The following is a 27,005-nucleotide window of genomic DNA, read 5'->3' as shown; positions in this document are numbered from 1 at the left end:
ACATCTCTCAACATGTTCCTGGTCCTTTTTGAAAATGAAGGCTAGCTGGCTTCTTCCAAATGAGATTCTATGAGGAAGGTGAAATGACCTGCCCAAAGTCACACAGGTAGTAAAACGGCAGAGCAGGGCCTTAAACCCAGGTCTCCTAACTCCATATTCCATGCTCTTCTCACTCCCCACAGGTCTTCTGACCCTATGCTCAGATGGGGAAAACAATATGAAGTAGTCAAAAGTGCTCTGGATTTGGAGTAAGAAGTTCAGGGTTCAAATCCTGCTACCTGTAGCAGCAATATGAGTTACATGGGGGGAGAGACAGGAGGAGAATCACAGGGAGATAGATGGGTGGTGGGATGGGCCACCTAACTGCCCCCTGTCTCTTATTGTGCAGGGATTAGGCAACACAGATATTCAAATATTGAAACAGAGAGCGAATTGTCAGTCTGACCTGGCTTTTGCCAGGTATCCACCCTGGGGGAAGGGAGCATGTGTCTCTGCCTTTGGAGAGCCTCTCCACTAATGGCTTCTGGTTCTGGGAACTCCCTGTTCAATGGAGGAGACTGGTCAAAAATAGATAACCACAGCAATGTCTTAAAGGGACAGCAAAGGTTGGGGATTCTATTATACCTGGAGGAGTGGTGGAGGCCATCCATTCCAGTTTCCTGAAGGAGAGGGTTAAAAGCTACAAATGGGTATAGCAAACACAGAGGGGATTGTTCCAGTCCCCATCCCACCCCCCAGGAAACCCTGGCCAAGGGGCTGGCACATAGTTACAAACTGATGAAGGACCTCAAGGCATAAGGGATGGGACTAAGGTTCCCTGCAGGTGTCAGTGGCTTGGTCTGCCTGCCCCAGTGTGGCTCCAGGTCTAAGGGAGACACCCATAATGCTCAAGGCAGCCCAGAGATTCCCTGTGGCAGTGGCCTCATCACACTGGTGAATTCCAAGGTGGACCTCATGGGTAGAGGGGACCACTGGGCCCAGGCCTCTGATCATGTCTGTGCCAGCACAGGGAGGACTACAGCAGCCTCTCTGCGACACTGGCCATCCTCCCCTCCCACATCCTTTCTCTTTTTTTTGAACTTTTCTTATTTATTTGTTTATTTATTTTGCTTTTTGGAGGGCAATTGGGGTTAAGTGACTTGCCCAAGGTCACATGGCTAGTTTTTGTCTTAAGTGTCAGAGGCCAGATTTGAACTCAGGTCCCCCTGACTCCAGGGCCAGTGTTCTGAACTTTTCCGACACAGCTTTCTTGGTCTACCTTGGCCTTTCCATGTGGGCTTCTCTGCCCCCTTCACTGTATCATCATCTTCCTCACCACTCCACCACCCAACAACTCCTGTTGCTACATGCTCTGACCTGGGCCCTCTTCTGTTCTCTACACTCTCTGTCTTGGTGATCTCACCGTCTCCTTAGGATCAATATCTTCTCTCTGCAAATCCAGCTCCGGTTGCTCTGAGCTCCAGGCCCACATCACCAACAACCTCTATACATGCTCAATTGGATGGCCTGTAGGCATCTCAAATTCAACATATCCAATACAGAATTCATTATCTTCTCCCCAAACCAACCCATTTCCTCAACTTCCCTATTTCTATTGAGGTCATTACCATCCCTCCAATCTCTCAACCTTGGAGCTAGCCTTGACCCTTCATCCTTCCCTATAACAAACCAATGGTCAAGACTTGTCCATTCTATAGCCTCATTATCTCTATCTGTCCCTTTCTCTCCCCCCCTCCACTATAACCACCCTAGCCTATTTTTCTTATCACTTTTTATTGCCCCCCAATTGGCCTCCTTGTATCTGGTCTCTATCCTCTCCAGTCCAACTCCCACACAGCCTCCTGGCTCTTGAGTATGATGCCAGTCTGCCTTTCCAGGTCTGTACATGACTCCCCTTCACATACTCTACACAGCAGTCAAACTGGCCTGCTTGCTGTTTCCCCGTACACGACATTCCTAACTTCCACCTCAGTGCCTTTTCTTGGCTCCCAAATGGCCTGGAATGTTCTCTTCCCCCTCCCCTCCATCTCTGCTTCTGAGAATCCACTGCTTCCTTGCAAGCTTAGATCAAGTGTCACCTGGTGCCCAAGGATCTTCCTGATCCCTATGACAGCCAATGCCCTCTCTGAAATTACTTTCTATTTACATTGTGTATATTGTGTATTTACTTACATGTGTGAATGTAGCTGTTATTTCTCCATTAGAATAGGAGATTCTTGAGAGCAGAAGCTGTTTCCTTTTTGTTTCTATGCCTAGCACCTAGCACAATGCCTGACACAGTAATTTTTGTTCTTTCAGTCATGTCTGACTCTTCATGACCCCATTTGGTCCTCTCTTTTTTTTTTTTTACAAAGACGCCGAAATGGTTTGTGATTTCCTTGCTCATTTTACAGATGAGGAAACTGAGGCATTAAATGACTTGCTCCAGGTCACAGCTAGTAAGTGACTGAGGCCAGATTTAAACTCAGGAAGATGGGTCTTCCTGACTCCAGGCCCAGCAGTTCTACTTTGCCACCTAGATGCCAAAATGAAAATATCAGCACACTCTATACTATATTTGGTAGTTTACAAATCATTTTACTCACAACTTCATGAAGTTTTTTCCCCACCTTGATCTAAAGCTTTGTTTTCATTTGTATAGTGAACACAGGATGTGTACTTTCCCTCCACCAAAGCAGACCCACATACCTCCCATAATATATAATCTCACAGGGTTGCTAGAGATGTTCAATGACTTGCCCACAGTCACACAGTTAGTTCTGGTCCTATTCTGGATGGTGGCATAGTGGATAAAGCAACAAGACTTCTAGTCAGGAAGACCTGAATTCAAATCCTGCCTCAAACACTGGCTGTGTGACCCTGAGCAAGTCACTCAACCTTTCTCAGCCTCAGATCCTTCATTTATAAAATGGGGATAATAATAGCACTTACCTACCAGGGCTGTTGTGAGAATCAAATGAGTCAAACTTAAAGTGTTATTAGCACTTAATTACCCCTGTTTTATATATGAGGAAAATGAGAGTCTAAGTGATTTGGCCAGGGTCATACAGCTATGAGATATCAAAGGCCGCATTTGAACTCCTTACTTCCTGGCTCCAGGTCCAGTGCATACTATGTACAACACTACAAAACACCACTGTATTTTTTTGGTGGTAACAATTCACAGTTCCACAGCATTTTCAGGTTTGCAAAGCTCTTCATGGTATTATTTCATTTGATGCTATAACAACGCTAGGAAGTTCGTGCTCAAATGAGTCTGGGTAAAGTGCTTTGTAAACTGTTTCCTAGGAACCGTCTGAGATTTTGGGAGGGCACTGGGGGCAGCCAGTCTCCTTTCCAGAGACCGAGTATAAGCTAGGGCTGGGGGAAGGGACAGGATGTTCTTGGAGGCGTTCAGAGGGGGCTTTTCAACCTGAGCAAAGTGACCTCCAAATCTGCCCCGTCACCTAGGGCTGGCTTCAGTCTTTGTGGAGCCAAGGTTTGACCTGCGGCTTCCTTTGAACTATTTGCGGCTACCAGAGGAAGAGGGGGTCAGCAAGGAGCTGTGAGAGGTGGGGGGTCGGGTAGAGACCGCAGAGAAGACACTAATATCCAGCGCCCTGGGCCCCCAGAACTAGGCGTGCCAAGCCAACGGGTGCACGCCCACCGTGCTCCTGACCAGCTACAGGAACGTACCCCGCTTGGGACTCCGAAGCCCCCAAGCTGAAAGTCCTGCTGAGAGTCCCCGTGGCCGTCTCCGTGGACGCCTCGCCCGGGTTCTTTGCCGGAAGCCCATGGGATGTAGTCATACCCTCACTACTGTGAGGGCAGGATCTGGGCCTGACCGCGGCCAGTCCCGCCCCCAGCCCCGGCCCCCGACGCCTCCACGCCCAGAATCAGCTCAGTTCCCAGGCTCTAGCTGCTCCCCACCCCAGATCTGCCCAGTCCTCTCCGCCCCTGATAGGCCCCACTCTCGTCTCTGGCCCCACCCCGAGCACCGTCCCAGGCCCCGCCCCCCACACCTGGCCGAGTCTCTTCACCTAGTCCTGGCTCTAAAATCTGCGCTAGCTGCAGGACAAGTCACGCCCTGGGAAAGTCCCCAGCCTAGTTCTCCTCCGGTTTAGACCAGTTCCCGTCCCCAGAAAGAAGTGCTGCTCCCCAACTCGACCCAAGTATCTCTCCACTCGTCCCTCTCGACCTCAGGCTAATTCCTGGTCCGTAACCCTGGGATTCCAGCCCCTTGCTCCCTCCCCCAGTTTCAGTGCCATCCCCAACCCAGATCTCGTCCCAGTCACGGAGCATGCTTTTACTCCTGGCGTCCTCCCTCTTTGTGATCACCCGGGCCACTGCCTGCCTTCACACAGAGCTCCCACCTCGTGCCCTTCCTTTGGCAGCAAGGGCCCCATTCTGCACCAGGCCCTGCATATCACTCCTGGGGAAAATACTGATGCAAGCCTTGGGAGATCCCTTAGCCCGGGAACCCAAGCGACTGGTGCTGCTGGTGAGCTACGGAGTGCTGGACAGAGAGCTTCACCCGCTCAAGAATTGCTGCTGCCGGCTGTGAGGCACCAGCGGTTACAGCCTCATCTCCATGAAGAAACACCTGCAGCATCGTCACAGCTGCCTCCTTTCCCATCCTTCGGTGACCGTGACCATATCCGTGATTGTGACGGTGTGGCACAGATTCCTGCCTTCTCATCCACCCTAACACACACGATAGCTGGTCTTCCCTCTCCCTGGCGGTCTTTCTCACAAGGTCCTTGGGGCCAGATCTTTCCATTTAACAGATGAGGAAACTGAGGTTCACTAAAAGGAAAGTCAATTTGTAGGCCTAGAACTGGGGTAGAGAACCTGGCCTAGAATATTAGAACTAGGAGGAACTCTGGAAAACATCTAGTTCCAAACTCTCTTTCCACAAATATGTAGACCTTGTGTCCAAGGTCACAAAGAGAGGAAATAGCTGGGGTGGGAAGAAATTTCCTTTTTGTCATATCTATAAAGGATTTGACTGAACAAATGAAGAAGAGTTCAGGGGCCATATTTAATCTGCTCAAGGAGAACCAATGATCTCAGCCATACTATGGCCTTCTTTAGTCCTGTAAACCATAGTAGACTTATCACCGTGCCTGGCAGAACTTTCAGCAACTATCTGGAGCTGAGTAAATGGGCCAGGTAGCTGAAAATGATGAGACAACTGGCTTTCTTTTATCTTTTTTTTCTCTTGCCCGTCTTTCACAAATAGAATTTTCTCATATATCTGAATCTCCTAACCTTGCCTTGAAAGTACTAAGTCCCTACTATGTGCTAGGTGGTGCAGTGGACAGAATGCTGAACCTGGAGTCAAGAAGACTCCTTTTCCTTGAGTTCAAATCTGGCCTCCAACACTTCCTAGCTATGTGACCCTGGATAAGTCACTTAACCCTGTTTCCCTCAGTTTTCTCATTTGTCAAATGAGCTGGAGAAGGAAATGGCAAATCACTCCAGTGTCTTTGCCAAGAAGACCCCAAAGGGGGTCACAAGGTATCAGGCACAATGGAAACAACTAAACATGTGCCAAGTATGTTGCTTGGTGTTGGGAATACAGGGACAAAAATGAAATGATTCTTTCAATCAAAATTCAATTCCCCAGATATAAGGGAAAGTTTTATGTCTACCCCCAAATCTCCATTTATTCATTCATCCATTTGTTGAGCATCTGACTAGTCTATACTAAGGAAGCATGGTGCTTCAGGGATTATAAAAAGGTCTAAGACATGGTTACAGGATCAAAGAATCATGTATCAGTTGGAGCTAGAAAAGAAACACAGAATAACAGGACAGGAAAGGGCCTTAAAACAGTCAATGTCAGGGTCAATGGCATGACCCCAAGGGGTTTGTGATCAACCAACTGGCAAATGAGGAAAATGAGTCTCATTCCCCTACCCCAAGGTAGGCAGTCACAGGCTTTGTCTACAACACAGCCCCAAATACCCTTCACCATTATAGCCTAACAGTCCCTACTGCATCTCTTCCCTCTCATCACAGCTCCCAATTTCCCCCCTTCTTAGCTGAGACTTGGGGTGTGACTGTTAGAACCTGCCTCTAATCTGGGTACCCATACCAGCAGCTGCTAAAGGGCTATTGGGAAAATTATGCCTTCCCAACCTCAGCATACCTGCCAGGAAAGGAAAAAAAGTACTTATGAGGATGCCCAAACCAAAAAAGGTTGGAGGCCACAACCTTAGAACATAGGGTATCAGGGAGAAAGGAGCCTTAGAACATAAAATGTCAGGGAGAAAGGAGCCTTAGAACATAAAATGGCAGACATAGGAAGTGTCGGAGGCCAGATTTGAACTTAAGGAAAAGGAGTCTTCCTGACTCCAGGTTCAGCATTCTGTCCACTGCACCACCTAGCACATAGTAGGGACTTAGTACTTTCAAGGCAAGGTTAGGAGATTCAAATGTATGAGAAAGTTGTATTTATAAAAGATGGGCAAGAGAAACCTTATGTCAACCTTATAGTTGAGAGGAATCAAAGTAACCCTCAAAACTCCAGAGCGTGGTTCAAACCCTATTCAAATGTAGATGGGAAATGTTTAACAAAAGAAATATAATACAATACAACATAATGTTAATTTGTGATTTTCTAAGTCAATATACTACTGCAAGGAACTGTTTCTGTATGAGTCTGACCCCACTGCTTTAGTCCATCTCTCTCATTTTATAAATAAGGAAACTGAGATGACCTGTTCAAGATCCCACAGTGAGTTAACAGCAGAGCCAAACAGGGTTGTTCTGAGGCTCACCAAGAAGGTCATTTGGCAAGGGCCTCCAGCACAAAGGGAGCTTCCAATTTCGGAAAAGAAGGCTGGAATGATCTGACCAAGCTGATTTTCAACTGAGACAGTGCATGAAATCGAATGTAATGCCTGGGGTGTCAATGCTGATATGGAGACAGGAGAGTGAAGCAGATGCTATCCCAGAATTCACTGTTTTGGCAGTCTCTTTGAGCTTGGCTTTGCAGGCTTCTGGAAGGAGGAAGTCAGAAAAGAGGTTTATCCTCCATCTTGAGAGTCATGGGGAAGCTTAAGGCCAGGCTGTAGGAGTGAGAGGGGAACACTTTGGTATGGGGCACTCTTTTCCATATCTAGAGGCTTCAGACTCAACACTGAGGCTCTTGTGGACCATTGTTAACAAGCTGTGTTATGAGATATCATAAAAATTAGCAAGAGCTGAGTGATGACTGTTGAGACAATGCATGAACCAAACCTTGGACAGCTCCTTCCTCTCCTCACCTCCAGCCCCCAGGTGAGAGAGTAGCTTCTTGCTAACTGTCTGACTCATCCCAATTTTATCTCTCCTTTTTTTTCTGGAAAAGGGAAGGAGTACAAGTAAAGCAAAACTGATTCTGCCTCTGCAGCTGGCAATACAAGCCACCACCTTCTTTAATAACAACCAGAATATATATATACATATATGTATGTATGTATGCATATATGCCTATATACATATGTGTGCATATCAGCTAGGTTGCATAGTGCAGAGAGTACTGGACCTGGAATCAGGAAGATTTCTCTTTGTGAGTTAAAATATGGCCTCAGACACCTACTAGCTGTGTGACCCTGGGCAAGTCACTTTACTCCATTTGCCTCAATTTCCTCATCTCTAAAAATGAGCAGGAGAAGGAAATGGCAAACCACTCCAGTGTCTTTGCCAAGAAAACCCCAAATGGAGTCACAAACAGTTATATACGACTGAAAAACAACTGAATAACAACATACACATACAAACATATATGTGTATAAACCCACATGTGTACTTTTAAGGTTTATTCTACATACATTATCTCATTTCCTCACAACAACCTTGTGAGGTAGGTCAATTATTATCCCCATTATGCTAATGAGTTGGTCTCTGTGTATGTGTGCCACTGGTTCTCAAAGTATGCTCTAAGGGTCCCCAACATCCTTTCAGGGGGTCTGAAAGGTCAGAACTATTTCCATAATAATACTAAGATGTTTTAATTTCTAATTGGATAAATATTGATAGAGCTTATAAAGACAAATTTGGGGAGAAGGTCTTAATAATTTTCAAGAATGTAAAGGGGTCTGGAGATCAAAAAGTTTGAGAACCACTGCACACAAATGATCAGCATATAGGTGACCAGCAAGGGGATAGATTTGCAAAGAGGAAAATTTGACCGCATAGATATCACTGAAACTTGGTGAGATGAAAGCCATGATTATTCAAAAAGTACAGAACTGGTAAAAGGTCCAGTGGAGTATGTGTGTGTGTGTGTGTGTGTGTGTGTGTGTGTGTGTGTGTGCTTGAGCACATGCATGAGCAAGTACTAGAATATATTAAGAAGATATATCCATGAGAGAAAATACAAGAACCAGAGTGGGGAAGCATGGTGAAAAACAATCAGGTGAGGATCATCGGGGAGAAAAACAGAACTGATGCTATCATTGGAGTATGCTACAGACCACCTAGACAGAAATAGGAAAGAGATGAAGCATTTGAGAAACAGACCCCAAGACTGGCATAGAGACATGACATAATCTTGGTTATCCTAGCATCTGCTGGAATTCTCTTTCTGCTAAAAACAGAGCAGTTCATATTTCTTGACTTTCCTGGATGGTAACTTCATTCTTTAAAAGGTGGGAGAACTAACCAGGAGAACTATTCTGCATCTGATTTTCACCAACATGGAGGAACTGGTTGCTGAGGTGAAGTGATGGAGAACTAGGAGCAAAGATGCCACTCAAACTTAGAATTTGCAACTGAATTTTTATGGCTATGAGATTTACTAAAGACACAACAAAGTTAAAAAGAAAAGAAAGGAACCACAAATCCTAAAGGAATGGTCAGTCTTGATCACTTCCCTAAACCTTTTGTTCATCCTCACCATTCCTAGGGAAAAGGAAGAAGAATTAGGGGAAGGAATTGCATGTCTGGGACCCTGGAGTTGAAACCAAGAGGCAAGGACAGCATGGAGAAACAGGTCTTTGTCCCTGCTTTCTACTTGCCCACCAATCCTTGTGGCTCTCCACGATTGAGTGGACTGTCCCTAGTACTCTGGTCCTTGCCTGGATAGACCTCAGCTCTGCAATGACTGCCCCAGTCACTATAGACAGTGCCAAGCAGAGGCAGAAATAGTATTAGCTGACAGTCATATTTCACTACCAGCAATCCTCCGTCTTTCCCTCTCTTGGCTTTCTGACACTAGAACCAGCACCCAAATGAGAAAGAATGGAAGACTGGTCACAAAGAAAGAGTCAGATGCAATGTTAGATAGGAATTCTTTCTCAAAGGGGAAGCGTTTATGCAAAGCAGTCAAGGAGAAAGGGCTGTGCCCTGGGAAAGCACAGGGTGTCTCACCCTGTCTTCCACCTCACCCTTTCCTCTGACCTCTCACACAGTTTCATTTAGTTACTGAATTCATGCTCTCCTGGTCTCGTTTTCTGGATGGTCTGTGGGCTCAGTTTCCCCTTTGACAAGTCTCAGGACCCTCAAACTTCCACAAAGATGAAATCCTTTTCAAACCCAGATGCATTTCTAAAAACTATGGAAGCAAGGGAAAATAATGAATACTACAATGTGGTGTTGTTCCATATAAGAATAGTTTCAAGAATGCTGAAATTCTAGACAGTTGGAAAAAGGTATTGGGCTTTGTTTTAAAATAATCTTATTAGAGGAAAAGAAGAAGCTCATAGAATGGACAAGACTACAGGTCATCTATGTTTTCATCCAAGTCACTGAGAAAACTTTCAGCAGTATCTTTGGGATATTCCATTAGAGACCTCTCAAGCTGACATCTCAATATCAGGCTTTTAGATCTGGAAGGAACCTTAGAAGTTATCTAGTCCAAGCCTTTCATTGTATAGATGAGAGACCCAAGGCCCAGGGAAGCTGAGGGACTTGCCCAAGGTCATACAGTAACATCAGTAGTGGGATTTAAACCTGGATCCAGTGACTTCAGGCAGCTAGGTGGCACCATAGTGGATAGGGTGCCTGGCCTGGCGTCAGGATGAGTCATCTTCCTGAGTTCAAATCTGGCCTCAGATACTTCCTAGCTGTGTGACCCTGGACAAGTCACTTAACCTTGTTTGCCTCAGTTTCCTCCTCTGTAAAATGAGCTGGAGAAGGAAATGGCAAACCACCCCAGTATCTCTGCCAGGAAAATCCCAAATGGGTTCACAAAGAGTCAGACACAACTGAAATGACTGAACGACAACAATAATGAAATTATGACTTCAAAACCAGGGCTCTTTTCCACTGACCCACACTGTCTCTGGGCCTGGTCATTCAAACAATTCTGTATCTTCCTAATACTTTATTAATCAGCCCATCTCTCTCCATCTCATCCACAATAAAATCATGAAAAACTTTGTCAAATCATTTGCTAAAATCTAGGTAAAATTTATCTATAGCGTTCACCCAATCCACCAGTAATTCTGTCCAAAAATGAAACAGGCTTAGTCTGGCATGGCCTGTCCTTGATGAAGCCATGCTGGCTCTTTGTGTTCACCAATTTCTTTTCTAGATGTTCACTCTCCATCTCTTTTATAATCAGTCAGTCAACAAGCATTTACTAAGAACCTACTGTGTTAAATACTGGAGAGGATGTAGAAAAATTGGAACACTAATGCATTGTTGGTGGAGTTGTGAACTGATTCAACCATTCTGGAGAGCAATCTGGAACTATGCCCAAAGGGCTATAAATAAGTGCATACCCTTTGACCCAGCAATACCACTTCTAGAGTTGTATCCCAAAGAGATCATAGAAGTGGTAAAAGGACCCATGTGTACAAAAATATTTATAGCAGCTCTTTTTGTGGTGGCAAAGAATTGGAAATCAAGGGGATGCCCATCCATTGGGGAATGGCTAAACAAGTTGTGGTATATGAATGCAATGGAATACTATTGTGCTATAAGAAATGAGGAGCAGACTTCATAATAACCTGGAGAGACTTATACAAACTGATGTTGAGTGAGAAGAGCAAAATCAGAAGAAATTTGTACATAATTACAGACACAACATATGTGTGATGACCAACTTTGATAGACTGGACTCTTCTCAGCAATGTAAGGTTATGAGACAACTCCAAAGGACTCATGATGGAAAAGGCCTATCCACATTCAGAGAAAGAACTACAGAGTCTGAATGCAGATTGAAGCAAACTACTTGCTCTCTCTCTTTTTTGGTTTTGTTTTGTTTCCTCTTTCCCATTGTTCATTCCATCAGTTATAATCCTTCTTTACAACCTGACTAATGTCTAATGTGAAGGTATTTGCAGCTCAAATCAAATTTTGATTGCATACTGCCATGTGGGGGGAGAGGAGAGGGAGGGGGAGAAAATTTGAAACTCAAGGAATTGTGGAACTGAATGTTGTAAACTAAAAGTAAACAAATAAATTAATTTTTTTAAAAGAACCTACTGTGTGCCAGCCACTGAGCTAAGTGTTGGGGATACAAAGTAAGTAAAAAAATAGTCTGTCCTCAAGTAGCTCCCAGAACAACAGGTGAGACAACATGAAAATGACCAGGTACTGACAAAATATAGGCAGGATAAATTAGAGCTAATCTTAGCAGGGAAGTATTAACATTAAGTGGAAGGAGAAAGGATATACAAGAAGGTGGGTAAGTCTTAACCCTGTTTACCTCAGTTTTCTCATCTGTAAAATGAGCTGAGGAAAGAAATGGCAAACTGCTCCAGTATCTCTGCCAGTAAAACCTCATATGGGGTCACAAAGAATAGGACATGCCTGAAAAATGACTGAAAAACAACAAAAATTTGACTGTAAATTGACCAGTCTTATTGTAAAGTATACGAATGTACTTAACACTCCATTCTGGTGTCTGCCTCTGATAACTGTGAAATATCCTTTGTCAGGCTCCTGATGAGGAGGGTGAGGGCTTGGGCAGAGGAGAGCTCTAGGGGAGAGGGTGTAGGGCTGGGAGACAGAGGAAGGAAGGTGAGGTCGAGAACGTGGGATACACAAATGGAGCCAGCCAGAGGTGAGAGGGTGGAACCAGATAATCTCTAAAAATCTCTTTCTGGTTTAAACTCCTATGAGTTTGAGATCAGTGCTTTTCTTCCCAACCTGCTCTGGTCTGTCCTTTGCTTGATTGGGATACAGACAGGGCAGAGCCATTGCTGCCACCTGGTGGTGGAAATGACACATAGCAAAACGTACCAAGGGCATGTTGGGAGCCTGACATCAGGGAAGAAGGGGCTTTAAGGAACAAGCATATCCTGCAGGTAAAAATTAAGGAGGATTTTCAAAGTGCTAGAGTCCCATAGCCACGGAGATATATTCTGGCTTGTGGTTGGTGGCCAGGAAGTTATCCACTATAAAGAATAAAAACAACTATCAATTACGGAGTGCTTTAAGGTTTGCAAAGCACTTAGGGTAGGTCAACTCATTTGCTCCTCACAACAGCCCTATGAGGTAGGTGCTGTTAGTAAACCCATTTTATAGATGAAGAAACCAAGGCACAGAGAGTTTAAGTGACTTGCCCAGAGTCATACAGTTAAGTGTCTGACACAAGAGTCAAACCCAGGTCTCTCTTGACTCCAAGCCCTGTATGCTATCCACTACACCACCTAGCTGCCTCAGCAGTTCCTTTGTAGCATGTTATAGGTAGAAGGAACTTTAAAATGTAGAATATTAAAAGTGGAAAGGACCTTAAAAGTGTGTGAATGTTTAATTTTGGAAGAGACAGAGTATAAAACATAAAATGGGATTTCAAAGGATATCTTGTCTAAATCACTTCTCAAATAGAATCTCTTCTACTACATCCTAACAAAGTCATCTATCTTCTATTTGAATACCTTCCTTGATAAAAAAAAAACTACTATCTATCAAGCTAAACCACACTACATTAGTTTTTTCATAATATTTTATTTTTTCCAATTGTAAAGCCAAAATGCAACTTCCGTTTAAAAATTTTTTTGCATTTCCATTTTTTCTCCCTCCCTTTCTCTTCTCCCCCCCCAACTTGGTAAGCAATTTGACATAGGTTATCTATGTGCAGTCATGCACAACATATTTCCATGTTAGCCATGTTGTGAAAGAAAACACAGACAAAAAGAAACCAAGAAAAACAAAGTAAAGAAAAAGTATGTTTGGATCTGCATTCAGACTCCATCAGTTCTTTCTCTGAATGTGGACATCATTTTTCATTGAGAGTCCTTTGGAATTATTTTGGATCATTGGATTGCCGAGAAGAGCTAAGTTATTCATAGTTGATCATTGTACAGTGTTGCTGTTACTATGTTCAATGTTCTCCTGTTCTGCTAATTTCACTTTGCATGAGTTCATGTAAGTCTTTCCAGATTTTTCTGAGAGCATTCTGTTCATCATTTCTTATAGTACGAGAGTATTCCATTATATTGTTCAGTCATTCCCCAGTTGATGGGCATGCCCTCAATTTCCAATTTTTTGCCACCACAAAAAGAACTGCTATAAATACTTTTGTATATGCAGGTCCTTTACCTGCCTTTTTTAATCTCTTTGGGATACAAATCTAGTGACCATTCTCCCTTTAGAAAATTCTAGTTGTTCAAAAGATTTTTGGTTTTGTTTTTAATATGGAGTCCTAAATCGGAGTCTCTGGACTTTCCATCCATTATTCCTGGTCTTCCCTTGGGAGTCAAGCAGAATAAGGCTAATCCTCAGTCCACATAACAATTCTTCAAATACCCAAGGACCACTATCCTGTATCTCCTAAGTTTTCTCTTCTCCAGGCAAAATGGATTCTTTCAACTGATTCTTTTTAAACAACCCTGGTCTTAAAACTTCTTCATCTCCTCCTCCTCCTTCTTCTTCTCTTTCTCCTCCTGCTCCTCCTTCTCCATCATCATCATCATCATCATCATCATCCTACTTGCCCTCTTGTGAATGCTTTCCAGTCTACTAATATGCTACCCAGAACTGAACACAATTCTTTAACTGAGGTCTGACGAAGGCAAGGCACAATGGGACCAGTATCTCCTTTGTTCCAGCCACAATGCCTAATATCTCACTACCATGTTTCCCCGATAATAAGACCTATCCCGAAAATAAGCCCTCCCTTTACTGTGTAAGATTCCTCTAAAATAAGCCCTCCCCCCAAAATAAGCCCTATTGAGATTGCTACTGTAGTGAAGGTGATCCCCTGCGCTACACGCTCCATTACGGTACCCTCTCTATTCCATCCTCCCCCCCTCCCCCCCCGTGAACCGCATGCTGCGCTCCGAGCTGCATCCAATCAGAGCTGCAGCAGTGAGCGAGTCATCCTGTTCTTCCCCAGTGATTTGCTTGCTGGCGCCATTGAGAGCAGTGCCGTGGAGGAGAGCTGAGGCAGGACAACATAAAAACCCGGTATGTAAGCGGGAGTGAGGGGGCATGATGGAGGATAAAAAGGGCATGATGGAGGAAAAAAGAAGAACTCAGGGGGCATAATGGAGTGAAAAGAAGGACTGATGGTCATAATTTTATTATTCTGTCTGTTTTGACCCCCAGACATGAGTACAAAAAGGAGGAGCTATACTGTTGAGTATAAGAAAGCAATTGTAGAGGAGTCACATGTCATTGCGGTCAATGTTCATTAAAATAAGCCCTCCCCTGAAAATAAGCCCTCTGGTGTTTTTCTGTCAAAAAAAAAAATAATAAGACAGTGTCTTATTATCGGGGAAACACAGTAGTTTTTCTTGCTGTCATATCAATCAACTAGTCAGTCAATGCCATGCTATTGACTCCCATTAAGCTTTCAGTGTATTAAAATCCCCAGATCTTGTTTACATAAACTATTTACCTTTGTCATTCCTGTCCTGAACTTCTGTCATTGATTTTTTTAATCCAAATGTAGGACTTTACATTTATCCATATTAAACTTTATCATATTAGCTTTGGTCCATGATTCTAGCCTACTAAGATCCTTTTAGGTCTGACTCTGTCATTCAGTATGTTAGATAGTCTTTCTAGCTTCCCAGATTTGATAAATATGTAATCTACAATTTCATCCATGTCAATAATTCAATCAGATCCGATTCCAGAACTGTTTAATCACCTACTATGCATAATAATAATAATAATAATAATAGCTAACATCTTTAGTGCATTTTAAGGTTTGTAAATAAAGGGCTTTACAAATATCATCTCATCCCAACAACCTGGGAGCTAAGTGCTGTTATTATCCCAATTTTACATATGAGGATATTAAGACAGGCAGAAATTAAATGACTTTCCCAGGGTCATACTGTTAATAGATGTCAGAAGTAGGATTTGAACTCAGGTCTTTCCTACTCCATTGTTCCATAAACTTGGTTGCATAAGGCATTGTGCTAGGTGTTTGGAATCCCCAAACTAAAAATGACACCTTATCTGACTTCAAGATGTTTCCTTCAGGAATAGAAATATATATATATATATATATATATATATATATATATATATATATATATGAGGGTATATCATGGGCATATGAATACATATGTGAATGTGTGTATATATGTTTACAGGTATACATAGATAGAGGGCACAGGACCAATTTAACAGGAAGGGATGATACTTAAAAGGTGGAATTAAGAGGTGAGAGAGGAATATAATGAGAGGAGATGGGGAGAGACAGAATGGGGTAGACTATCTCATATAGAAGAGGCAAGGGAAAATGGTTACAATGCAGGGGAAGAATAGGAAGGCAAAAGGGAATGGGTCAACCTTATTCCCATTGAATTTGGCTTGAGGAGGGAATCAAATACACACTAAATAGGGTATCTCACCCTCCAGGAGAGTAGGAGGGGAAGGGGATGAGAGGGGGGATGATGGAAAGGAGGGCAGGCTTGGGGGGAGGGAAGTTGGAAGCACCCACTTTTGAAAAGGGACGGGATCAAAGCAGAGAATAGAACAAGTGGGGATAAGAGAGAGGAAAATATAGTCAGTCTTTTACAATATATCTACCATGTTATTGTTTTGCATTAGCCACACATGTACAACCTATACTGAACTGCTTATCTTCCCAGGAAAGGTGGGTATCACGGGAGGAAGGGAATGAATCTGTAATTCAAAGTTTGAAAATCAAATACTCATATATATATATATGTACTATTATCAATACTGTTTTGCATGTAATTGGGAAATAAGATGTACAGCCACTAGGGCATAGAGATACACTGGAAAAGTCAAAGGGGGTATGGGAGAAAATCTAGTTTGGCAAGAATGTAGAGAAAGAAACTATGAAACAAAACTGGAGAAGTATAGAGTGGAGTCAGACCATAGAGGGCCTTGAATGCCAGGTTAAAGTGTTTTATTATATTATTGATTAATTCCTCTCTGAATAATATTTCTGGGACCTGAGTCTCAAAACAACCCTGTGACATAAACAGTAAGGGAGGCTCATGAAGTTGGAAGAGACATCAAAGGTCAAATGCATTTTGCATTTCACAAATGAAAAAATTTTACCCTTATTTTATGGATGAGTAAACTGAGGTGCAGTTGCCCGTGATCATCCAAGTTAAGAGCATCGGAGAGCATGATCTGAACACAGATCTTCCTGACTCAGGTCCTGCCCTCCAGCCAGAACAACCCAATTGATTCTCCTGGGGATGTTGTAGAACAAAATGGCCTCCGAGGTCCTTCTAGCACAGAAATTCTCTGATTTTGTGAAGTCAAGTGAAGAGAGAGGCAGTGACCTTCTAACCTTGTGGCATCAGCTCAGCTAGGAGGGGCAGTGGAGTATAATGGAAACAACACTGCCCTATATATCAGAGGGCCTGAGGTCTAGTCTTGCCTCTGCTGTGTGGCAGTATTCACATGGCCTTTGGGCAAGTTCTCTGTGGGCCTTGATTTTCTCTGTAAAAGAGAGAGACCTAGGGGATCTCTTAAATCCCTTAGCCCTTCCAGCTCTACTAGTTCAATATCATAGGATTCAGCACTAGCCAGATTCATGGCTTTCAAAACCCACCTATTCATTTTGCAATTGAAGAGACTAATGCCTAGAAAAGGGAGGTGATTTGCCCAAGGTCACACAACTAGTAAGGACATGCAGCTGAATTTGAACCCAGGTCAACCTCCCCATCTAGTCCTCTCTTTCCTCTCCTTTGTTCAGACTCAGATATTCTTTGTTTTAAAGCCACTTCCAACTCCCTCTTTCTGTGTTCCTTATAAGGCCCTTCCCAGCTCTGAAATCTGCTATTCTAAGGTTCCCTCCCATTCTGATACTCTATGTTCTAACCTCCCCTCTAACCCTGACTTTCTGTGTCCAAAAGTCTTTTCCAGTTTTAACTTCCTTTGCTTATCTTGTTCTAGAAGGTCATTTCTTTACAGTCTGAGTTCCCTTTGAGGTTGGGGAGAGGTGGGTATTTAAGGGTCAAGGTGGGATCAAATGAGATAACATGGTAAAATTCTTTGTAAACCTTAAATCACTATATAACTGGTAGCTATTATGAGGAAGTCCTTGGGCAGAGAGAGTCCTCAGCATGAAGAAAACTTGGCAAGGACTATTGCATCAGCCTTGGCTGTGGTGAAGGACAATCACTCACAGAGAATTCTGGGTACTTCATCATAGCCAGCCTGGGGTCATTATCCCTTGAGGGGGGCCAAGCATGGGGAGGAGAGCACTTGGGCCATGCCTGGCTCCCATGAACCTGATATAGCCCGGATTGAGCTGAGGAAGGAAGACAACAGGACCAAGATTCGGGCTGAGATTGACTATAGGTTTCGGAACCCTGGTGGGGCCAGGTGATTTTTTTTTATTAAGTGGTGGAATCACCTTTAACTTTCAGGGTGCCCCCATAGGGGTTTCAGAATTTGGGGGTTTGGGGTAGGAGTAATGGAGCAAACTGACAAGTAGTTTCATCAATGAAGCTCTCTGGGCTATGCAGTTTAGAAAACTATCTGAGAGGCAGCTAGGTGGTGCAGTGAATAGAGCACTGGCCCTGGAATCAGAAGGACCTGAGCGAAAATCTGGCCTCAGACACTTGACACTTACTAGCTGTGTGACCTTGGGCAAGTCACTTAACCCAAATTGCCCTGCCTTTCCCCCTCCAAAAAGCTATCTGAGACACTAAGAGGTTAAGTGATTTTTGCCAAGATAAATTAGCTAGGTTAAACTAAAGATGGGACTTGAACCCAGGCCCCTCTAACACAGAGGCCTACTCCAAGCTAGGCACAACTCCAAAGGTATCTCTCAACTTCAGAATACCCCAAAGAAACCCTTGCTGTCCCTCCAGCAAACTTTGGCTGTTAGAATTGTGGAAGCAGTTCATCCAACCCCCTTATTTTACTAGACCAAGAGTTCTACAGTTACTGAGGCACTGCCAAGTCAAGGCCCCAAGGGGTGTGACTCTCTTCCTTCTCCCCTCCTGGCTAGTGGTTTCTCCCCGCAAAGAGCTTTTCTGGTCTTCTCTCTCCTGCCTCCACTGATTGACCCCTAGGATGTGACCAAACCTTCTCAACCAAAGGATCATTTACATGAGAGGCAGATACCTGTTGAAAGGGAGTGTTGTTCACCGTTCATTCTGGAAGAGGACCAATGACCAATGACAAGTGGAGGAGGGCGATATGTTGACTTGAAAGTGAATTGGATTTAAGTGAGGCCAGGCTGTGCAAAGTCAGCCTCACTCTTTTCTCTAGTCATTGGAATCCAATGGCAAGACATAGGTCAAGGACTGAAGGGGACAAAGTCCTGGACTTGGAGTCAGGGACCTGTGTTCAAATAGCTTAGTAACCACATCTAAGTGACTTTAAGTTCTGCCAGCCTCAGTGTCTTTATCTGTAAAAAGGGGATGGTAATAGCACTGACTTCACATGACTGCTTTGTTGTGAATTTTGAATGAGGGAACATATGATAAGTGTTTTGCACTATATAAATGCTAGCTATTTTTGAAGCAGGGTCAACTGATTCAAAGATCCCCATCCTTACATTACAGAGGAAGAAACTGAAGCCCAGAGAAGGGAAATGATTGGCCCAAGGTCACACAGGGAGCTAATGGCAGAGCCAGGACTAGAACACTTACTCCAACTCTACTCACGCAATTCTCAATCTTCCCCCTTCTGCACTAAAGGTTCCATTTTTTTTTTGCAATGTTTCTGAGATTTGAGTTGATTTTTTATCTCTACCATGTGAAGATTTTTTATCTCCATTCATGACATGTGAAGTCATACAAAACATATTTTTACATTTAGCCATGTTGCAAAAAATAAAAGGAAAGAAAAATTAAGAAAGTGAAAAAATGCTTCAATTAGAAATTAGAGTTCATCAGCTCTTTCTCTGCAGGTGAATAGCAGTTTTCATTATGGGTCCGTTGGAATTGACTTGGATCATTTTATTGATCAGAGTAACCAAGTTTTTCACAGTTTATCATTGTAAAACATTGCTGTTACTGTGGACAAATTTCACTTTGCATCAGTTCATGTAAGTCTTCCCAGGTTTTTCTGAATGGATCCTGCTCATTTCCTATAGCACAATAGTATTCCATCACAACCATATTGCACAATCTGTTCAACCATTTCCAATTGATGGGCATCCCCTCAGTTTCCAATTCTTTGCCATCACAAAAAGAGCTGCTATAAATATCTTTGTACACATAGGTCTTTTTACTTTTTCTCTAATTTCTTTGGGATACAGACCCAGTAATGGTATTGCTGGGTCAAAGGATATGTGCAGTTTTATAGCCTTTGGGGCTGTAGCGGCAAGCACCCCAAGCGTCCTTGGGTTTGCCGCCAATACAGGTTCTTGGATCTGCTTTGTTAAAGGAAAGCAACTCAAAATGGGTTAACAAGCTTACTTTAATCAGTCAGACATATATCGTTTACCTTGTTCAGGGGAAAAAGGTCAGCACCCCAAACTTCAAAACATACAGACAGAATTATCAAGACATTAACAGATCAAGTAGACAGCTTTCCAAACTGTCCAACCATTATATCCATACCCAGTCAACATCTGGGTTTCCACATCTGGGTTTTTCAAAGCCGGGGGACTCTCAACAACGGCTTCCCAGAATTCAGATCAGATCAAATCACAGAACACTTCTCAAAGTGAGTCCCAAAACAAAGCTACACATCAGGGCTTATATAGCCTTCTCCTGGCTCAGAGAATGTAACAACCTTATTGACTCACTGGCCAATCAAGAAGTATCTACTGAAAAACAAGCCTCCCACCCCAGTCTCCAGTTGCACTTTAGCCTAGGGGCAGGGAAGATCTTTAAATTTGCATTTCCATTACAGGGGCATAGTTCCAGACTGTTCTCCATAGTGGCAGGACCAGTTCACAATTCCACCAGCAATGCATTAGTCTCCCTGCTTTTCCCACATTACCTCCAGCATTTGTCATTTTCCTATTCAGTCATGTTAGCTAGTCTGATAGGTGTGAGGTGGTAGCTCAGAGTTGTTTTAAATTTTCATATTTTTAATTTTTCATATTTCATAATTAGTGATTTAGAACATTTTTATATAATTATTAATAGCTTTGATTTCTTCTGAAAACTTCCTGTTTATGTCCTTTGACCATTTATCAGTTGAAGAATTGCTCTCCTTTTTATAAATTTGACTCAGTTCCCTATATATTTGAGAAATGAGACCTTTATCCAAGAAACTGTAAAACATTTTCCTCAATTTCATGCTTTCTTTCCAATTTGGCTGCATTGGTTTTGTTTGTTTAAACCTTTTTAATTTAATTCAATCAAAATTGTACATTTTTATCTCCTGAGATTCTTTCTATCTCCTTTTTGGTCATGAACACTTGTCTTATCCATTTGATCTGAGAGGTTAATTTTTCCATGTTCCCATAATTTACTTATTATATCATTCTTTATGTTTAAATCAGGCACCCATTTTGAGTTTCTGTTGGTATACCTTGTGAGATATTGTCCTGTGCCTAGTTTCTTCCAGACTACTTTCCAGTTTTCCCAGAAGTTTTTTCAAATAGTGAGTTCTTGTCCCAATAGCTGGAGTCTTTGGGTTTATCAAACACTAGGTTGGTATGGTCATATGCTTGTATACTAAATCTATTCCATTGATCAACCATTCTATTTCTTTTTCAGTGCCAAATTATTTTGATGATCACCACCACTTTGCAGGATAATTTGAAATCTGTTACTGCTAGGTTACTTTCCTTCACTTTCTTTTTTCCATTTTTCCACTAGGATTTTCCCCACAATTCCCTTGATATTCTTAACCTTTTGCTCCTCCAGATGAATTTCGTTATGATTTTTTTCTAGCTTTATAAAATAATTCTTTGTTGGCTTGATATGGCACTGAATAAATATTGCCATTTTTATTATATTGGCTCAGCCTACCCATGAGCAATTAGTATTTCTCCAGTTATTTATATCTATCTTTATTTGCATGAAAAGTGTTTTGTAATTGTCCTATACTTCCTGTGTGTGTCTTGGCAGGTAGACTCCCAAGTATTTTATGCTCTCTGAAGTTATTTTAAATGGAATTTCTCCTTCTAGCTCTTCCTGCTGGATTTTGTCAGTAATATAAAGAAATGGAGATGGTTTATGTGAGTTTATTTTATATCCTGCGGCTTTGCTAAAGTTGTTGTTTCAAGTAGTTTTTCAGTTGACTCTCTTGGGTTCTCTAAATATACCATCACATCATCTGAAAAAAAGGTGATAGTTTTGTTTCCTTGTTGCCTATTCTTACTCCTTCTATTTCTTTTTCTTGTTTTATTGCTTTAGCCAGCATTTCTAACACAAGATTGAATAGCAGGGGTGATAAGAGACATCCTTGTTTCATCCCTGATCTTATTGGGAAGGCTTCCAGTGTAACCTCATTATAGATAATGTTTGCTTGTGGTTGTAGATAGATACTGCTTATCATTTTAAGAAAAGTTTCTTTTGGGGGTGGCCAGGTGGCGCAGTGAATAGAGCACTGGCTCTGGATTCAGGAGGACCTGAGTTGAAATATGGCCTCAGACACCTAACACGTACTAGCCATGTGACCTTGGGCAAGTCATTTAACCCCAATTGCCCTGCCTTCCTGCCCCCCCAAAAAGTTTTATTTGTTCCTATGCTTTCTAGAGTTTTTAGTAGAAATGAGTGTTGTATTTTATCAAAGCTTTTTTGAAATTTATTATATATATAATATATGTGTGTACATATATATATATATATATATGCACACATATACACTCGGTTTTTGTTATTGATATGGTCAATGCTTATGGTTTTCCTAATGTTGAGCCAGCCCTGTTTTCCTGGTATAAATCCTACCTGGTTGTAGTGTATGATCTTTGTGACATATTGCTGTAATCTCTTTGCTAGTATTTTATTTAAAATTTTTGCGTCTTTGCATTTAATTTGCATAAAAAAATTTGCAATATTCATTTGGTCTATAGTTTTCTTTCTCTATTTTTAGTTTCTCTGGTTTGTGTATCAAAACCATATTTGTGTCAGAAGGAATTTTGTAGGACTTGTTCTTTACCCATTTTTTTCAAATTGTATAGTATTGGGATTCATCGTTTTTTAAATGTTTGATAGAATTCAGTTATAAATTCATCTGGTTCTGGGATTTTTTTTTCCTTAAAGAGCTCATTTATGGCTTGTTCAATTTCTTTTTTCTAAATTGGATTATTTGAATATTTTACATCCTCTTCTGCTAATCTAGGCAATTTATGTTTTTGTAAATATTCATCCATTTTACTTAGATTGTCAGTTTTATTGGCATATAATTGGGCAAAATAGCTCTTAATAATTGCTTTAATCTTATCTTCATTGTTTGTGCATTTACCCTTTTCATTTTTGATACTAGTAATTTGGTTTTCTCCTTCCATTTTTAAATTAAATTAACCAATGGCTTATCTACTTTATTATTTCCCCCCATAAAACCAGTTCCTAGTTTTATTTATTAGTTCAGTGGGTGTTCTTTTTTAAACTTTCAATTTTATTAATCTCTCCTTTGATTTATAGGATTTCTATTTTGGTGCTTAATTGGAAGTTTTAAATTTCTTCTTTTTCTAATTTTTTAGTTGCATGCCCAAATCATTGATCTGCCCTTTCCCTTTTATTGGTGTAAGTATTTAGAGATATAAATTTTATACTAAGTACTGCTTTGTTTGCACCCCACAAATTTTGGTATACACTAGAGGTTCCTTAATCCTTGTCCTTGTCTACCCTAAAGCCTTACTGGCTCTTCTGCCTACAAATTCTCAATACCTCAGTCTTCTCCTCCTCTCTGTCCTGGTTCTGTCCTTATTGTATTCCTCTTCTTTTTCCTCCCCCCTTTCTTCCCCATCCTGGGATCAGAAACACAGCACCTGCTACATCTGGTGTACTGCATCTGAGGAGGCAATAGAAAGTAATATAGGCCAGGAAAGTAGAACCCCCCCACCCCACCCCCCACTCTGTATTGACCAGCATCTCTCCTCATACTCGTATAGAAACAGCCCAGAACCTTGAACCCAAGAGCTTTGGGAATAGCAATGCCTCCAACCCACCAGACCTGCTGCCAGCCCAGCCTTTATAGCCATCAAGGAGAGAAATTATTATGGAAAAGGGGCCTGCTTTCTTCATCTCTATAATCAACAACCACGGACCCACTGCTACCAATAGGCAGATGGGCACAAGAACCCTGGGAGTTTTGCTTCCATTCCTCATAGACGTCATCTGAAGAAGTGACCTATGGAGAACAGGCCATCAAATGTCACTCACAGGACAGTCAAGTCAGCCCAGCTAAAGCAGCAAGTCTCTCTGAGAAAGACAGGAGGTAGAATGTACCAGGCAAGTCAAATGACCACCACCACTTTGACTACTGTGTCCTCTTGGACTCTGATGGAAACAATGCAGGACCCAAGAGTGTCAGGAATAGTGACACTTACATGCCAGTGTCAAATGGTTTGATATTAGAAACTGATCTGATCAGATGTTATCAATGGAAATGACATTAAGGATGAAACACTTTCGCCTGCTTTGTCACTACACCCTAAGGATCGTGGGATTTTTCCATCTGACTTGCAGCTGACTTCCATATATGTCATCTCCTCTATCAGAGGGTGGTGAGCTTCCTGAGAGGAGAGACTGCCTTACCCACACAGAGATAGATAATAGATAGATAGATAGACAGATAGACAGATATACATACACAGACAGACAGATAGACAGACAGACAGACAGATAGACACAGACAGACAGGTAGATAGATAGATAGATAGACAGACAGACAGACAGACAGATAGATAGATAGATAGATATCAATATACATACGGATACGGATATAGACACAGATATAGATATAGGTATATGCTTAAATACCCCTCTCCCAGGCACAGACAACAAGTTACTTGAGGACAGGCAGGATGGAGGCTACCAGAAGCACTCAGTAAATTCCTCATTCTATCCCCTGGATGTTATATGATGGGCAGTATACATATTCTCTCCCCACTTTTAGGTGAGAAAATAGATTCCCAGAGAAGTTCAGTGATCCAGGGTCACACATCTTGTAAGTGGCAGAGGTGAGATTCTAATTCAGCTGCTGCCACCAAGTCCAGCTGCCTGGCCACCATCCCTTCCAGGCCTAATGTGATTCTAGGTCCTAGACCTTCCTGGGAAGTTGGAGCACAGGCTTTTCAGCTGTGATGGGACTGGGTGTTCAGAAAAAAGAGAAGATAGGGAGGTTAGAGATGTGAGAGGAGGAGATGTTGGTCATACTCACTGACACTTCACTGGCCTAAGGCTCATCAATAGACAGACAATCAAGGCTCATCAAGAGACAGACAATGAACTTCTGGTGAGCAGATTTATTCAGTTTATTCATCTAGAATGTTAAGCCCATTTCCAAGGTCTTTGATTGGCTGGTCAGCAAGGTTCATCTGGGCTCTGATTGGCTGGACAGTTACTAGTAGACATCTGCTCCTACTCACCCCTTAATTCTCACACTTCTTTTGGCACATGCAGTTCTGATGGACCTCATAGCCAGCCTTGGCTCCCACACCACCAGGGTAGTGGTGCTCACCCCAGCTCCTGAAAAACAAGCCCAAGGGCAGCTAGATGGTGCAGTGAATAGAGCACCAGCCCTGGAGTCAGGAGGACCTGAGTTCAAATCTGGCCTCAGACACTTAACACAAAAACTAGCCGTGTGACCTTGGGCAAGTCACTTAACCCCAATTGCCCTCCAAAAAGCAAAAAAACAAAAACAAAAACCACAAGCCCAGAGATGGGGAATTCGTTGCTAGGGAGAAGAAGGCCCACCCATGGAGGCCTCAAGGAAAAATGTGCACTTTCTGCTTTAGTAAGAATATTCTTTCATTCCACAGTGAAAGAATTCTATTCACTCTCTCTCCAGTGGATCATATGGCCTTTGAGGCCCTTTCTACCTCAAATTCCATAGTTCTAAGGTCATACGTTGAAGGGAAACAGAGCTATGGATGCCACGGAGGTCAATCTAATATACAGAGAGGTAGAGGGGAGAGCCCTAGACTTGAGTTCTCAGACACAGGTCTTGCCACAAACTGACCACATGACCTCAGGCAATTTATTTCCCCTTTATGGACAATGGATGCAATCCCATTCCTGGGCCTATTGGGCCTCACTTACCAAGGCTTTACAGGATGACCATAAGCCTACCTACTGGCACACCACCACCATTTATCACTGCTGACCAGATCATCAAGTGTGAGGCCACAGAACTGTCAATGATGCCCATACCCGTGAAGCCCAGGGCCAGCGGACCCAAGGCCAACAACACTGCAACAAAGAGTAGCTGAATCAGGTGAGGGGTCTATAGCTGGAGGCATAATGAGAGTGGTCACGATCTGCATCACCAACACAAATGTCTCTTGTTCAGCAGGGCACAGAAGTGAGCCGGGGAAGGAGGGACAAATACAGTACCCAAGTCAGCTTCCAGTTGGACGTGCAAAGCCATTGAATCTGAACCCTCATTTTATAGCTGAGGAAACTGAGGCAGAGAAAATTAAGTTAGCTCAGGCTCACACAACTAGTTAAGTATCTGAGCCAAGATCTGAACCCAGGCCTTCCTGAGTCCACTCACAAAAGTTAAGTACACTATCTACTGTTCTATTCTGTTCCTCCACTGAGCTCCTACAGCCATTCTATGAGATGCTGCCTAAGTGTGAGAAACAAGAAAGCCAGCTGTGAAGTCAGATGAAAGCAAGGTCACCCCTCCTGCCTCTGACCCATCCTGGCTGTGTGACCCTGGGCAAGTCACTCAACTTATCAATTCAATCATCAATTCTCTTGGACCCTATGTTTCAAGTGACCTGCAGATTTTGTCATTTGTCTCAAAGAGGACCATGACTTTGGAAAGGTGATACCATGACTAGCAAGTGAATTGGATTGAAGTGAGGGAGGTCTATGCAAGGTTACCAGCCTCACTTTTTTCTCTGGAGCTATCTGGGTCTGGTGGCCAGATATACATCACTACAATACAACTGGAGAAGGCCCAGGAAGCAGTGGGGGACCTTGGTCTTTTAAAGCTAAATCTTTAACAGGTCTTAGTTTGACTGAGGCAATGCCCATTCAATGATTAAGGTCTAATAAGAAATGGCCTCTTTACCTAGTCAAAAAAAATTATTCTGGGAGGGGAAGACTATTGGGCTTTCTAACCAAAACAGAAATAATTGCTATTTACATTCACTCTGAGTCAATCAGGGCCCAAACAATGACCAAGTGAGACTTGGCCTGGGACATGTTGTTCATCAATCAATGAGAGCCCGAGTGATTTTGGTATAAGGCCAGTCCTTAAGAAAAAAAATCTAGTTGATAAACCCATAAAATATCTTGTGAGGTTTCAGGGATCAAAATTTATATTGGGGAGGGGAGGGAAAGGGAGCAGAGAGGAAGGGAGGGGAGGGGAGAAGAAGTATAGCATACTATACTATACCAGGGAGAAGAGGAAAAAGAGAAAGGAAGAAAGAAAGAAAAGAAAGAAAGAAAGAAAGAAAGAAAGAAAGAAAGAAAGAAAGAAAGAAAGAAAGAAAGAAAGAAAGAAAGAAAGAAAGAAAGAAAGGAAGGAAGGAAGGAAGGAAGGAAGGAAGGAAGGAAGGAAGGAAGGAAGAAAGGAAGGAAGGAAGGAAGGAAGGAAGGAAGGAAGGAAGGAAG

The 27,005-nt window shown here is 42.5% G+C and overlaps 4 protein-coding genes across 5 annotated transcripts in view; 1 reads left to right on the top strand and 3 right to left on the bottom strand.

Annotated features, from left to right (window-relative positions):
- The window catches only part of PPP1R8 (protein phosphatase 1 regulatory subunit 8), a 373,418-nt gene that overhangs the window by 230,463 nt on the left and 115,950 nt on the right, over positions 1 to 27,005 (top strand). The window lies entirely within an intron of this gene.
- Positions 1 to 27,005, bottom strand: part of WASF2 (WASP family member 2) — a 343,739-nt gene that overhangs the window by 215,023 nt on the left and 101,711 nt on the right. The gene's annotated exons all lie outside the window — the stretch shown is intronic.
- FGR (FGR proto-oncogene, Src family tyrosine kinase) overlaps positions 1 to 27,005 on the bottom strand; it is a 73,825-nt gene that overhangs the window by 32,710 nt on the left and 14,110 nt on the right. The window lies entirely within an intron of this gene.
- The window catches only part of IFI6 (interferon alpha inducible protein 6), a 5,239-nt gene continuing 1,894 nt past the window's right edge, over positions 23,661 to 27,005 (bottom strand). Inside the window, 3 exon segments of the mRNA XM_069078894.1 lie at positions 23,661 to 24,882; positions 24,885 to 24,908; positions 25,482 to 25,631. Coding sequence (XP_068934995.1) covers positions 24,812 to 24,882; positions 24,885 to 24,908; positions 25,482 to 25,631 — 245 coding nt within the window. The 3' untranslated portion in view covers positions 23,661 to 24,811.

Source organism: Petaurus breviceps, unplaced genomic scaffold, assembly GCF_028583685.1.
Source record: "Petaurus breviceps papuanus isolate PSGF00001 unplaced genomic scaffold, PetGlider_PUasm1.0 91041, whole genome shotgun sequence".
Classification (NCBI taxonomy): domain Eukaryota; kingdom Metazoa; phylum Chordata; class Mammalia; order Diprotodontia; family Petauridae; genus Petaurus; species Petaurus breviceps.
This window is presented reverse-complemented; position numbering and strand designations above follow the sequence as displayed.